The sequence below is a fragment of the Haliaeetus albicilla genome, chromosome 19 (genome assembly GCF_947461875.1).
Source record: "Haliaeetus albicilla chromosome 19, bHalAlb1.1, whole genome shotgun sequence".
NCBI lineage: Eukaryota > Metazoa > Chordata > Aves > Accipitriformes > Accipitridae > Haliaeetus > Haliaeetus albicilla.
This window is the reverse complement of record NC_091501.1, coordinates 7,918,614-7,932,733: the sequence shown is the minus strand read 5'-3', so window position 1 is coordinate 7,932,733 and position 14,120 is coordinate 7,918,614. Positions and strand designations below refer to the sequence as shown.

The window sequence follows — 14,120 nt, the reverse complement described above, 5'->3', positions numbered from 1 at the left end:
AGCGGTGTTACAACCTGTACCCTCTATGGAAGCCTCATCTCAAAAAGAAGCAGGATTTTGAGATCTGAGGACTAAAAAGAGAGCTATATGTACACAATGCTGCCCATTTTCTCTTATTGGACCAAGCACCTCTTTATACAAATTACATGTCACATTTGTCATCATAACAACACTTCTGTCAACGATCACCATTACTGGGAATAGGTAAAGCAGTCGAGCAAACATGTCCCTGCAGAGAAGAAACATGCTTATAGTTGCATGGGTTTCTACCATCAAGCTGGGGAAAAGTAGTGCACAGTATAGCCAGCGCTGGCAGAGAAAACCAGAAGAAGCTAGTGTACAGCCTCTGGTCCTCCCTCCCTCCTCTGAAAAGTCAAAACTGTGGTTTACTGCTCACCACCATACAAATAGTAAGTAAAGCAGGGATCCCACAAAAAATACCACCTCAGGAATTTTGCTCCTGGAGTAGGATTAAAAACAAATAAAGAAACCCCCAAACTTACAAAACTTTATAAAGCCTGAAATTCTCAAGACACCTGTTCTGAAATATTTTCTTAAGACAGATTCTTCTCGTGGATTTTCATCATCCCTCTTCTCCTTTGTGTGTTTCTTCCTGCTACACTAATATTACCATGACAGCTCAGTAAATTTCACAAAATACAAGAGGGATCATGTTGTTGAAAGCCCATAACTCTGAGTACATGTATGCCCACAGGCTACTGAGATAACTGCTGTAACAGGCAGAATTTTGTGTCTGCATCACACTGTTTTAGCCTTCCTTCTCAGACAGAAATGCCGCAGGGTGGATACTATCTTAATCATGGTTTGGTGAGGTTCCGTTGCACACTGGTTGGATGAAAGTGTCAGGAGTTAGTTAGAAAAAGATCACCAACTTTATAGGATAGACAGGTCACTCCTGTGTCTCAGTTCCACCAGTCTTTTGTCCATCAGTTATGTCAAACAATTACTCCTCCAAGGCCACGTACACAATTCCGATATCAACTGCAACCTCTAAGAGAGGTAGCACAACACACCAAAAAAATTATAAATTAAGGAAACTCTTTTCTCAACTTGTGAAGCAAAAGAATACATTCACAACATGTCTCTCACCATCTGGACAGAGCATATATACAACACAGTCCAGAAACACTTCCTCTCTGCAAATAATGAAAAAAAGTGCTAACAGACTTTTAAGATAGAGCATAGGTCAGCAATTTTCATTTATTTTTGTGCTGATATTTTGTTGGGTTCAGTGACTTAAACATATTTATTTATCCAAAAAGGGTTTAATGCACACAGAAAGAAAGTACATTCACATACACTGCAGAAATAATCTGCTTGCTGAAATGAAGCTACAAATGAGTAGCAACATTAAAACCTGAGGCAACAATGATTTGATGTTGGCCCATTTCCTTGTTCCCAAAATAGCCAAGTTCTACAGTAAACTCTCTATCAGCTTTTGTTAGGAAAGACACAATTTATTTCCCCAGTATTGATCTAGTCTCAGCAGTCTATTATGTTTAGGATGGTATAAAGTTTATCTGTATTTTGAAAATGGATTATTTTTCTTTTTGTTTAACTCCTTTTCAAAAGTAGCCACTATGTAAACCTCACTTTACAAATCCATGGGTCACCTACATTTTGAATAGCATATTCAGTTCTAGTCTCCCCCTCTCAAAAAGGATGGAAAAGAATTAGAAAATGTTCAGCTTTTTCAAAGGCTAGCAGTTGGTTCAAAGGCCAGTTCAAACGAAGGAATAAGAAAACTGGAACTCCTCTGTCTGGAAAAAGAGATGATAGAGATGACAGAGATCTGTAAAGTCAGGATTGGCAAGGAGCAAGTGCCTAGGAATCAGCTGTTCATTGTCCCCTCCAATACAAGGATTAGGGAGCATCACAGAAGACAAAGAGATGGCATGAAAAAAGCAAGATGAAACAAGATAGAATCATAGACTCATTGAATGGTTTGGGTTGGAAGGGAACTTAAAGATCATCTAGTTCCAATCCCCTGCCACAGGCAGGGACACCTTCCACTACACCAGGTTGCTCAAGGCCCCATCCAACCTGGCCTTGAACACTTCCAGGGATGGGGCAGCCACAACCTCTTGGGGCAACCTGTTCCACTGCTGCACCAACCCCTCACAGTAAAGAACTTTCTTACATCTAATCTAAATCTACCCTCTTTCAGTGTAAAGCCATCACCCCTTGTCCTATCACTACATGCCCTTGTAAAAAGTCCCTCTCCAGCTTTCCTGTAGGCCACCTTTAGGTACTAAAAGGCTGCTATAAGGTGTCCCTGGAGCCTTCTCTTCTCCAGGCTGAACAACCCCAACTCTCTCAGCCTGTCTTCACAGGAGCGGTGCTCCAGCCCTCTGATCATCTTGGCGGCCCTCCTCTGGACTTGCTCCAACAGGTCCATGTCCTTCTCATGTTGGGGGCCCCAGAGCTGATGACACAGTTCTTCATATAACATGCTGTGGAAGTCCCTGTCAGCAGCTCAGATGGGTTTAGGAGGACCGGACAGATTAATGGAAGAGAAATCTGTTGAGGGTTGCTAAACATCATCACTTCTAGAGAAAGTCCCTGAGACACAAATAACTGGAGGCTGAAGAGTTACTCAAGGCAAAGCATCACATGTGCTGGCCCTGTTCTTCTCCCCTTCTGTAGGCTTTTGCTTGTGGCACCTGGGCTAGCTGGCCTTTTGGTCTTGACCTCAAGACAGCTACTCAAATGTTTGTAAAAAAGCAGATGGAGACATTTTACTTTTTATATTTATCAGTATACACAGTAAATCTAAGTGTGGTATTTCATTTCTACAATTTGTGAATAGTTAATCCTCATTACAGAAGAAGAGTTCCTACAAAAGAGATCTTGCAGAGGAATTGCCATCAGAGAAATGTATTGTTGAGAAGTAATTAAGATGTTCAATATTGTGTTCCTTGTTAGAATCCAGCTATTGACTCTGAAGCAGAACCTGTATGCCAATTCCAAAAAGACATCATTTTGGATAGTCAGTCAAGGTTGCTATTAGAAATGAGTGATATTTTTTATGCAAACAGTAGGCACAGACATGAACCTCTTGCAGAAACTCATGTCAGTTTTCAAGTAGTTTTTATAAGATTGGCGTCAGCTGCCTTTCTTAACATGCGCTTCTTTTGACTGGAATTATTCTGCAATGCAGAGCTGTTGCCTCGACATTATACAGATGAACAAAAGCATTACAGGATGTCAAAACATCACAAGAATTCTTCATATCAGGAGCAGAAGCCTAGTATTTAGCCTCCAGCAGGGCTGGCCTCTTTGATCCAGGGAACATCCAAGAGATAGTCTACTGAATACACAATAATAAGCAAAACTCTCAATTCAGAGGTCTAAAGTTACACCTGACACATGAGATTCAGATATCAGATATCCCTGCTTGGGGGGGGAAATAAAAATCCACACAAGGCCCTCTCAGATATCTTACAGAACGCATGACTCATTACCTGTAACTGTGAGTGACACACGGAGGTCTGGCTGGCTGTCAGAAGCAGCACAGATTAGAGCAGACATGCAAGGGCTGGTAATGGTCCCCAGGTGATTACACATTAGCTGAGGTTTACTGGCACATGATGCAAATTGGCAGCCCTCCAGCTCTGGCACTATCTGTGCTACCGCTCAAGGAGAAGGTGCGGTACTGCATGCATTGTCCAAAGCTTCGTGGGGACCGACCCACCCCACCTCTCCCATGCGTAAACACACAGGAGGGACACTGAGCCAGAGAGACATGTGCGGCCTTTAAGAACCATAGTGGCATGCAGAGGGCTCCAGAAAGGAGCGAGTTCTGGCTGGAGAAGTAGGCTTTTCCCCCTAGGGTTTTAGGATGTGCCCTTGGAAGAACTCGGAACTGAGCAGGCCACCCAAACTTAGCACTGCAAAGGCACTGACTTCAGCATGCCCAGCATTTGCAGGAGAACATCCATGACCACCTAAATAAACTATCAATGAGGTTGTCCACAGATCTCAGATTCCTGTCATTGGGGCAGGGAGCCTTTCCCTGAGTAACTGTTTAGAGCTGAAACTACCTCTAAAAAGTCCTAGCAAGGGATTTGACTTTTTTCTCCAAACACTTGTACACAGCAGGGAAAGTGAAATCCCTAGTGAACTAGGTTCCATTTTAATTTTTGGATGTCCATAGAGAAAGAAATAATATTGCCAACTCTGTTTCCATTACAGATAATATGTAGAATGGTTTTTTTACTCTCTGTGGAAGAGGAAAGGGGTTGACAGTGTTTTCACACAAAAATGTCAGTAGTCCAGTACAGAGCAGAAAGACTGTTTGGGCATTAAAGACATTTATCCATTTTTTTCAAGAAAAAGAAAAATAACCCATGGCAAAAATTCTATTGCCCACAAAAGGCACAGCTCCTTTGCAAGAAAAAAAGCTCGGGTTGGGACGATGTTGCGGTGGATATAAGGCAATGGCAAGAGAGAAAATCCTGTAATGTAAAAATGCTACTTATGCATCTTTTACTTCCAAAAGCAAAGACACCTTTATCTAGTGCAACAACCTAGATCATGTCAAGGTGAATTTCCAGTACGATGCTATGGCTTACAGAACAAGTAATGAATACTTGATGTGCCCTTTAAATACCTTCATTCCATCTCTTGAAAAGAATCATCCTTGCACAGACCAATGAATCTTGCACAGAAATTCAGTGCTCTGACCTGCTTCCTTAATACCCGGTTTAAAAAGAGTCCAAATAACTTTGATCTAAACATGTTTTCCCATCTAATCTCCAGAATGAAAAAGGTAACCTAATATTTTTCAGGTGTTGTTAATCCTGCTTTGAGGCAGAGCAATGGATTAGCTAATCAGAGTCTCTTTGAGATTTTTTATTATTATTATTATTATTACTTCATCTTCAAACCTGGTTTTGCTAGCATCAGTTCCCATAAAAGTTTTCTTTACTATGTATTTCTGCTTAAAGGCACTGAAGTACCAGACTTTGGAGACTAACCAGGAGTAAAACATCCCTTAGTGTTGTTTGAGTTCAGGCCTTCTCTACATATTCTTTGCAGAAGATAATATTATGAGTCTTTTCAAGAAGAACCCTTACGCCACCCTCTCTGCAAAACACCAATCCTGTAATGAAACTAGAAGGCAGATGGAGAGAAAAAACTCGTAAAGTGGCATGGTACATCCAATCTGCAGAACAGCCCTTCGCTGAATACAGTCTACACTGCCCATGTCACCAGCTTAGAACAAACATTATCTTTGCTATTATCTATACTATCAAAGACTCATAGAATGGTTTGGGTTGGAAGGGAACTTAAAGATCATCTAGTTCCAATCCCCTGCCACAGGCAGGGACACCTTCCACTACACCAGGTTGCTCAAGGCCCCATCCAACCTGGCCTGGAACACTTCCAGGGATGGGGCAGCCACAACCTCTTGGGGCAACCTGTTCCACTGCTGCACCACCCCTCACAGTAAAGAACTTTCTTACATCTAATCTAAATCTACCCTCTTTCAGTGTAAAGCCATCACCCCTTGTCCTATCACTACATGCCCTTGTAAAAAGTCCCTCTCCAGCTTTCCTGTAGGCCACCTTTAGGTACTAAAAGGCTGCTATAAGGTGTCCCTGGAGCCTTCTCCTCTCCAGGCTGAACAACCCCAACTCTCTCAGCCTGTCTTCACAGGAGAGGTGCTCCAGCCCTCCGATTAATTTTTGTGGCAATCCTCTGGACTTACTCCAAAGTCCATGTCCTTCTTATGTTGGGGACCCCAGAGTTGAACACAATACTCCACGTGGGGTCTCACCAGAGTGGAGTAGAGGGGGAGAATCACCTCCCTCAACCTGCTGGCCACACTTCTCTTGATGCAGCCCAGGATATGGTTGCCTTTCTGGGCTGCAAGTGTACATTGCCAGGTCATGTTGAGCTTCTTGTCAGCCAACACCCCCAAGTCCTTCTCCTCAGGGCTGATCACAATCCACTCATTGCACGCCTGTATTTGTGCTTGGGATTGCCCTGACCCATGTGCAGGACCTTGCACTTGGCTCTGTTGAACTTCATGAGGTTCACATGAGCCCACCTCTCAAGGTCCCTCTGGACGGCATCCCTTCCCTCCAGCATGTCGACCGCACCACACAGCTTGGTGTCATTGGCAAACTCGCTGAGGGTGCACTCAATCCCACTGTCCATGTCGCCGACAAAGATGTTAAACAGCACCTGTCCCAATACCGACCCCTGAGGAACGCCACTCATCACCGCTCTCCATTTGGATATCAAGCCGTTGACCACAACTCTTTCACAATGCAACCGCCCAGCCAATTCCTTATCCACCGAGTGGTCCATCTGCCAAATCCATCTCTCTCCAATTTAGAGACAAGGATGTTGTGCAGGACAGCGTCAAATGCTTTACATGAGTCCAGGTAGATGACGTCTGTTGCTCCTTCCTTATCCACCAATGCTGTAACCCTGTCGCAGAAGGCAACCAAGTTTGTCAGGCACAATTTGCCCTTAGTGAAGCCAAGTTGGCTGTCACCAATCATTTCCTTATTTTCCATGTGCCTTAGCATAGTCTCCAGGAGGATCCGCTCCATGATCTTGCCGGGCACAGAGGTGAGACTCACTGGCCTGTAGTTCCCCGGATCTCCCTTTTTTCCCCTTTTAAATTGGGGGTTATGTTTCCCCTTTTCCAGTCAGTGGGAACTTCACCAGACTGTCACAACTTCTCAAATATGATGGATGGTGGCTTAGCCACTTCATCTGCCAGTTCCCTCAGGACCTGTGGATGCATCTCATCAGATCCCATGGACTTGTGCACCTTCAGGTTCCTTAGATGGTCTCAAACCTGATCTTCTCCCGCGGTGGGCGGCTCTTCAGTCTCCCAGTTCCTGCCTTTGCCTTCTGTGACTTGGGTGCAAGGTCTTTGAGCGTGACCTGGCCTTGAGGGTGGGGACAAGCAGGAAACCTGGACTCAAGCCCAGCTTCAGGGCTGCTACGGCACATAAATATAGATGTAATCTTGGGTACTTCTAAGGGTTTGCAATCACAGGATCTGAGTATTTTTCAACACAGCTATGCCTGCTGAAGTGGCAAATACACTATTATTGACCATCCCAAGTGAGGGACTATGACCCAAACACTCTAAAAGGGTGTCCACAGAGCAGATAAGGGCCCAAAGCAGGTTAGCTGTGCTGGTATGATACGCTGGCCCGTATGACTGAATTGTTGCATAATGCCACGACCTGCCAATCTTTATCTCACCAAGGTGTACCTGGGCAGCCATACCTCAGGGCACACCTGAAAGGCATGTAGGGTTTTATTACCAACAGATAATAGTGATGGTTTACTTCCTCAGAAGGTAGACTGTGAGGGCATGCAGCTTAACTTTTAATGGTGGTCATAGGAACACAGAAATTATATCTACTCTGTAAAATTAAACCTTTACATATAGAAGATTAAAACTTAAATTATATTGTCTGAGTGCATAACAAAATATTTAGGAAAAAGCAGGAGTTCAAAACCAGAATTAAGTAATTAAGCGAAAGGAAGGAAGAAACAAAAGATGGTACTAGAATGACACATGGGCTGTAGAATCCAGGAAAATTTGTAGCATCTTTAAAGCATCTCTCTGAAGAGAATGCAAATTTGTAAAAGAGACTCTAAACTGAGAATAAAAAGCTCCTGAAAAACTTATGTCTTTGTTACGTAATCTGCATTACCGTACATTTACGGAAGTTCTCTCTCTTGATGTTTCAACGAACCAGCCTTTTAGTGGCAAAGTCTTTCCTCAGCAGCATGAAGCAAACAGGCTTTCCCTTCACACCATTCCCAACCTTGTTCCAGGCTTTTAAGTCACAGGTGACATAATTTGCTATCAGCTGCTACTGTGAATTCTAACAGATTATTATGCTGCCCACTGGTCTGCTATGTTAAAATGGCTAATTAAACACACTGAAAAAAAGACTGGTGATACCTCTGGAGATCCACCAGTGCAGTACGCTATCCTATTTCATCTGAACAAGAAAAGGGTGTCTCAGTTTCTTATCTTCCAACCAACACACATTTTCAAGTACAAAACACATTGTAGACTTATTACGTGGTTGAAAAGAATTATCTTCTATTTCCAGTGTGGATATGCCATGTATATGTTAATGAAATACTTTGATATTTATACATTCCATTTCTATATTTACATGAAAAGAAAATTTTTTTAAAGATTAATGGAAGTGAGAAGAGCTAGCACTATAAATGCATCTTTATGGCTTTTACCAATGAAATATTGATTCCAAGAGAAAACCCCAGATCTTTAACCTAAATACCCTTCCATTTAGAGATGCAGTACAGCCCTTCACTTTCCTTTGGTACCAAACTCAAGCTCTGTAAAGAGGGAATGGAAATAATTGCAGGTGGGTTGAGGAAGGGGGAGCCTGAGTCCATTTTTAAACTGAGTTTATTTACAGACCTAAACCCCTGACCACAAGATTTCATTCCTTTGATCATTTCTTTGCATTTACTGTAATAAAAAGTATAAAAACCACAAAAAATTCAAAAGGGCAGGACCGGACCAAATGTCCCTAATTATTTGTATGCTGTTGTGACTGACTGGGGTCTTCAGTGCTTGTTAAATATGCCCAACTCTGACCTGGAATTTCAACCCACTGTTTGAAGACATGAAGAAATCCCAAAGACAGCCTGCTACTAAGGAAGCCAGAGTACTACTTTTATTCTGGATCTTGGGCAAAGGAGGAAAATGGTTTTCAAAGTAGATTCTGCCAGTTTTTTGATGTGCTAAGTGATAAAAATTTAAGACACATTTTATTGCTTTACCTCATTTAGTATTAAAGTACAAGCCATCCACTGGCACAAGGATTTGACTAGACGTCCTTACTGGTTCTTTCTAGTTTGCTTACAGTGACTTCCCTAAAGAAGGCAAAGTGACAGGCTCCCTAGGCGAAGTGAAATGAGACTTGCATACAAACAAGTTCAAGGCTTCTGACTCATGAACAATTAAGAGGAGGAACACTGTGGAAGCGGTGGAGAAAAACAACGGAGCCATTCTCCCAAAAGAAAGTAAAACTATGAAAGGTGTTTCTGGCCTTACAGCCAACCCAACCCAACAGCTTTCTTACAAAAAGCTTGCGACAGCAGAGAGGTACCAAAAAGTTATATGATGAAATAGTGTACCAAGGGTAATGATCCTCTCCTGCCTTTTTTGTATGACCCTTCTCAAATTAGCTGAAACTACTGTGGGGAACTTCTTCAATCAAAATCTGCGTTACGTATTACCACAGCACAGGTGAGACAAGGTACCAGGGGGTGAAGTTCATCAAAGGGTACCACTTGTTGCCGACCTCAATTCTGACACTCAATCTGCAGCAACAAGACAAGTGGAAGTTACTATTGATTTGTTCTGACTGCTTTGGAAGTGCAACCACTTTCTGCTTCTCTCATCTTTCACATCATTAATTATCTTGAAAGAGAGTATGGTGTACAGACAAGGCTTGTTACGGAGAAAACTGTACGACTGAACACGAGGTGACAGTAGAAGAACATGATTACAGTACCACAGGATTAGGACAGGCAGATTATTTTGCTTTTAATAAAACATCTGAAGTTATAGTCAGTAAAAAGCATCTCCGACACACAGACCAGTTCTCTCCAGTTGTAAAAAGGAGAAGTAAGATTTGTAACCCTTTAATCACTTCTCCACTCTTTTTACTGAATACATCCTTTGTGAAAATCCTGAATCACATATTTTTTAATTTACAGTCTTGGGCAGGAAAAAGACAGACTACTGAATTTCTCACCATCCTAACCCAGTCCTCCAACACTTTGGCCAACACGCTCACCCATGCAGTCTTATGGAGATCCACTAATTAAAGTTCTAGTCCTGCAACAGGCTCTCACAACGGCAACTCAAGAGCGCCGGCAGAACACGGAGCAGCAAGGATAGGCTCTAGCAAATTCTACTTCCAGCATGACATATGCTGCAGTTTAGCTGTCAAATTAGTTTAGCGGAAGCTCTCCAAAGAAAAATTCAGCCCCCTACAGAAAACACGGTCAGTGATTTAACAGTCAATACATTTCCTCTTATTCAGTCCTAGCCAAGGCCTTGAAATGAAGTGATAAAGAAAGGTTCCTTTCAGCCTCAGTGCCCACATTTCAGTAGGTTGTATCTATCTAATGCAGTATCATATACCTAGGAGAATAAATAAAACAGTATGGGATTCTTGACTTCAACTATCATTTGACTTTTTTCCTTTTTCTTTTTAAACTGGAAGGCTCTGAAACTGTGTTTCCACATGCTGTTTAAGGATACTAGGTGTTCCCTAGACACTCACATTCATTTATGCTCAGAATACTCAAGCTCCTCTCAGCACAGCTTCCCCTTTTACCTTTTGTCGCTGCTGGATGTTGCTCATCGTGTCTGGCTGAAACTCCAGTTTGTCTGTTCGACAAAGTTTCCAGTATAAAATAATAACAATCAGGAGCACTACAGCAACTGGGACTGCCACACCAACAATAATCCATAGGTTGCTATTCTGTGACTCTGAGGTGGACTCCTTCAGCTTCTCCACAGCTGTGAAGTTAAGAGGAAGACAGCAGTATTATGTGGTTATATATTTTAAACTGAGGACACTTCAAGGTTATGTATTTTTATGTTCTTGTAAATGCTAGTTAACAAATTTATCAGAAACCAGCTGCACATCACAGGAAATGTCATACCAGTTATAAGTTAAGGTATGTCATGCTCAGGAAGCATGGGGCAGGTGATTGATTGTCCTGGCCTACCTTCTGAAGACCTGTGCTTAAAAACCTAATGAAAAAACACTTCTACCACATCATTCTAACCCAAACCTGAGCTGATGTAGTGAAATGGGTCCAGAAAAATGACTTACCACTAACAAAGGTGAGGACTTTCCAACATTATTGCCTGTTTCCTGCTTTAAGCAGTATTATCAGCTGCCTATTCTCTTTAGTTGCATATATTTCGTTACCTTCCCCATCAATAATCACAATCAATTTGAAATCAGTAAGACCCTCCTCCCAAGGTGTATAGTTCCACATTTTTAATTACTTTTTTTCCTTTCTCTGTTTCGTTGGCAGCGTGTGAGATCCTTTAGCTGCAAACAGAAGACGAAACCACTGGACAGTGTAATCAAACCAGTCATACCTGTAAAAAGTGAACTGGAAGAATTGACCAAACTTTCATTTGCTCTATTTTGCATAGTGGTTATATGTGGGATTAAAAACCACAGCAGTAATACATTTCTAGTCCAACTGATATACTTTCTTCAAATGATGTTTTCAAGTTAAAAAGAGTATTTCTATGCAATCTTATTTTTATATATCATTTTATTAGTAGCCATTCTAATGATGAACCTAGAGATTAAAGGAACATATTGTAATTCTTATATTTTATACATCTGACAGCTTATTTATGACATTACATTTTCTGTTATGAAAGTAACTTTTTGTCTAGTTTCTTCCAATAAGAAACATTTAAACAATTTCTATGATTCTATGCCTCTTAAAAGAACTTTCTAATGATGTGTCAAAGATAACAAGTTTCAACATGCAAAATAAGCTATAAACACTTCATGAAGTTTGTTCAACACCTACCATTTTTGTAAAGGGTATTTACTCTTGCCAATTCCTGCATTTCTGTCTAGCCAATGTTACAGTCCATTAACAGATATTAAGCAGATGTATATGAGCTACTGACCTATCTTTAAACCACTGTTTTAATGAGGGACAAAATTTAGAAACACATCCAGATGGTGCAATTGCCACTATTTTCTTTCTTTTCTTTCTGCAGAGAATTTTAAAAATCAGATGCATGCTTGTTCTATTGGCAAAATATCCTGTGGTAGAGTGCAATTCATGTCTCCATATTGCACAGAAAACAGAAAAGGTAATGAAGCATTCATATCAATGAGGTATTTTGCAGATCATATACATGTCTGTTACTCTTTTAAAATACTTTGAAGTTTCTTTCTTAATCATAACATGGAATTTTTAGTAGGTCTTCTGTCTGCTCCTTACTGCAAATTATTTATATACCAAGCTTCCTGAATAAAGTCATTATATTACCTGTTATATTTATTCTGATGTGTCTCCAGTAAAAGATCACATTACTTTTTTATTATCTTTTAATAAAGATCACATTACTTAATATATTACTGATGGGCAAACAAATAAAAATAAGATCAATCATATTCAATGAAGGAAATAAACTGTTTCTTTTTGCTTATACCCTTCAAAACGCCCCAACCAGCATTAGCCTACATCTTTGACTCAAAGAAACGGTAATTCAGAGAAACAAAAAATACTGACTTGTGTTATCTACTTCATTGCCATTATGCAGCTAAAGGTAATACCCATTTCACACTGACACCCTCCCATCCACAGTCGTGGTATTTGTGCAAGCTCCTGAGCAAGATAAGCTGTAAAGAAACATTGGACTAGCAGAAAGAGATGCAAATGGCAAGAAGGTATCTAGTTAGCACAGTGTTTTTCTAGCACAAGCACTAAAGCAAATGCAGTGAGGCTTGCACTTAAGGACCCCGTTGCAATTCCAAGTTCAGCAGAGTCTTCAAGAAGCAAAGCAACACCACATAGCTCACTGCAAGACTGCTAAAATTGATTTCCTCAAAAGTGTCAAAATTGCAGCATCCCAAGAACAAAACACTGCAACAGTGGGCACTGTGCAGTGTCATAATCTCCAAAGCTGATGTCACCCCTCCTATTTCTCTTTGGTGGCATCAGTGTGGATACGATAGGGCTTACGCTGTGCAACGGTGCCTTCAATGCGGTATCCAAGGATGATTGCAGCCCGCTGGATATCAACTCTGTTCATCAGGTCTGAGCACTTCAGAGCACTGAGTCTCTCTCCGTCTTGATCCTCCACAAAATAGATCAGCTCCACAGGGTTATCAACACCAACTAACCGTGACACGTTCACAATCTGAAAAGAAGTTGGAAAGCTTTTACATTTAAGTTGTATTTATTTGGGGCTCCCATACATTTGGTCTTTCAGTCCCTACCCTCTCTCCCCATTCCCTTCACAGGGCCTGGACCTTAAGGACACTTATCTAAAAAGAAACATTTGGAACAGCTTTGCCAAGATGGCATCAGTATCTGCCTTAATTGTCACTGTGTGCAAACCCTAGTGCATAAAGAAGATTCCACCTTGTACTATGACGTAGAAATACAATTGCTGTTAAAGAAAACCCCTCTATCTGTGACACCAAAGAATATCATATTATACTAACAGTGTAACTGCTGTGAACTGATACAGTTTGGAAATTGTCAATATCCAGAGGAGTCTGATGGGAAGACGTGCCATGTGTAGTGCTCCAAAATACTGTGTGCAGCAAAGGCAACGTGCACACAGACTAGTTCGCTTACGCTAGAAGAGCTTAAGTCAACGTTAGGCAAGCATAGATACGCAGAGTGAATATTCAGTAATAATAATTTGCTTCCAAACTAAAATTCAGGATATTTTCACCTAATACTTACACAAAAGATTCTGAGTGGAAGTCTTTCAGGGGATGACAACATTGCTGGAATAATGTATCGGTGTCTAATTACACAAGCACTACCCAAGTGCGCCAGGACCCTGGGAAATTTATAGAAACACCTATTTTGTAACAGAAAGGAAAATTTCCAGGGAAGCGATCCCTTGTACAATAAACTTTTATGGCAAGCCTGAAGTTTCCATATTTTTTTTTTCCTGTTTGTTTCATGACAACATACAGATCCGGTATTGAAGTAAGAGAATTGCTTTCACGCTCAAGATGCCAACACCATGCCACCCTGAAAGCCTCTACTGCCTTTAGCATTTGTTGGTTAGTAGGAGCTACTGAAAAGGTTAGTGTGATTGCACTTTTCCCTTCTCTAAATACCTACTTTGACTCTGCTTTGCTATTCATAACACACACCTCTGTTCCAGTTTATCCAAACGTTAAGCAGCTACACAGGCAAATATTCTGTTAGCTTCAAATAGAACTGTTTGCTCTTCCTCAACAAAAGCATCTGCACAGTCACCTTCATCCTCCAAACAGCTCCCCCTGGCACCCACCTTTCTTCAGAAAGGAACGTATTTGACAGTGGGAAGCAATTCT

At 41.3% G+C, this 14,120-nt stretch overlaps 1 protein-coding gene across 5 annotated transcripts in view; it reads right to left on the bottom strand.

Moving 5' to 3' along the window:
- Window positions 1-14,120, bottom strand: part of KIAA1549 (KIAA1549 ortholog) — a 152,174-nt gene that overhangs the window by 34,303 nt on the left and 103,751 nt on the right. For all 5 annotated transcript variants that reach the window (XM_069807507.1, XM_069807502.1, XM_069807503.1 and 2 more), the window contains exons 9-10: window positions 12,784-12,961; window positions 10,389-10,573 (exon numbers count right to left, since the gene is read on the bottom strand). In XM_069807507.1, the coding sequence (XP_069663608.1) occupies window positions 10,389-10,573; window positions 12,784-12,961 (363 nt within the window). The remainder of the gene's footprint in view (window positions 1-10,388; window positions 10,574-12,783; window positions 12,962-14,120) is intronic.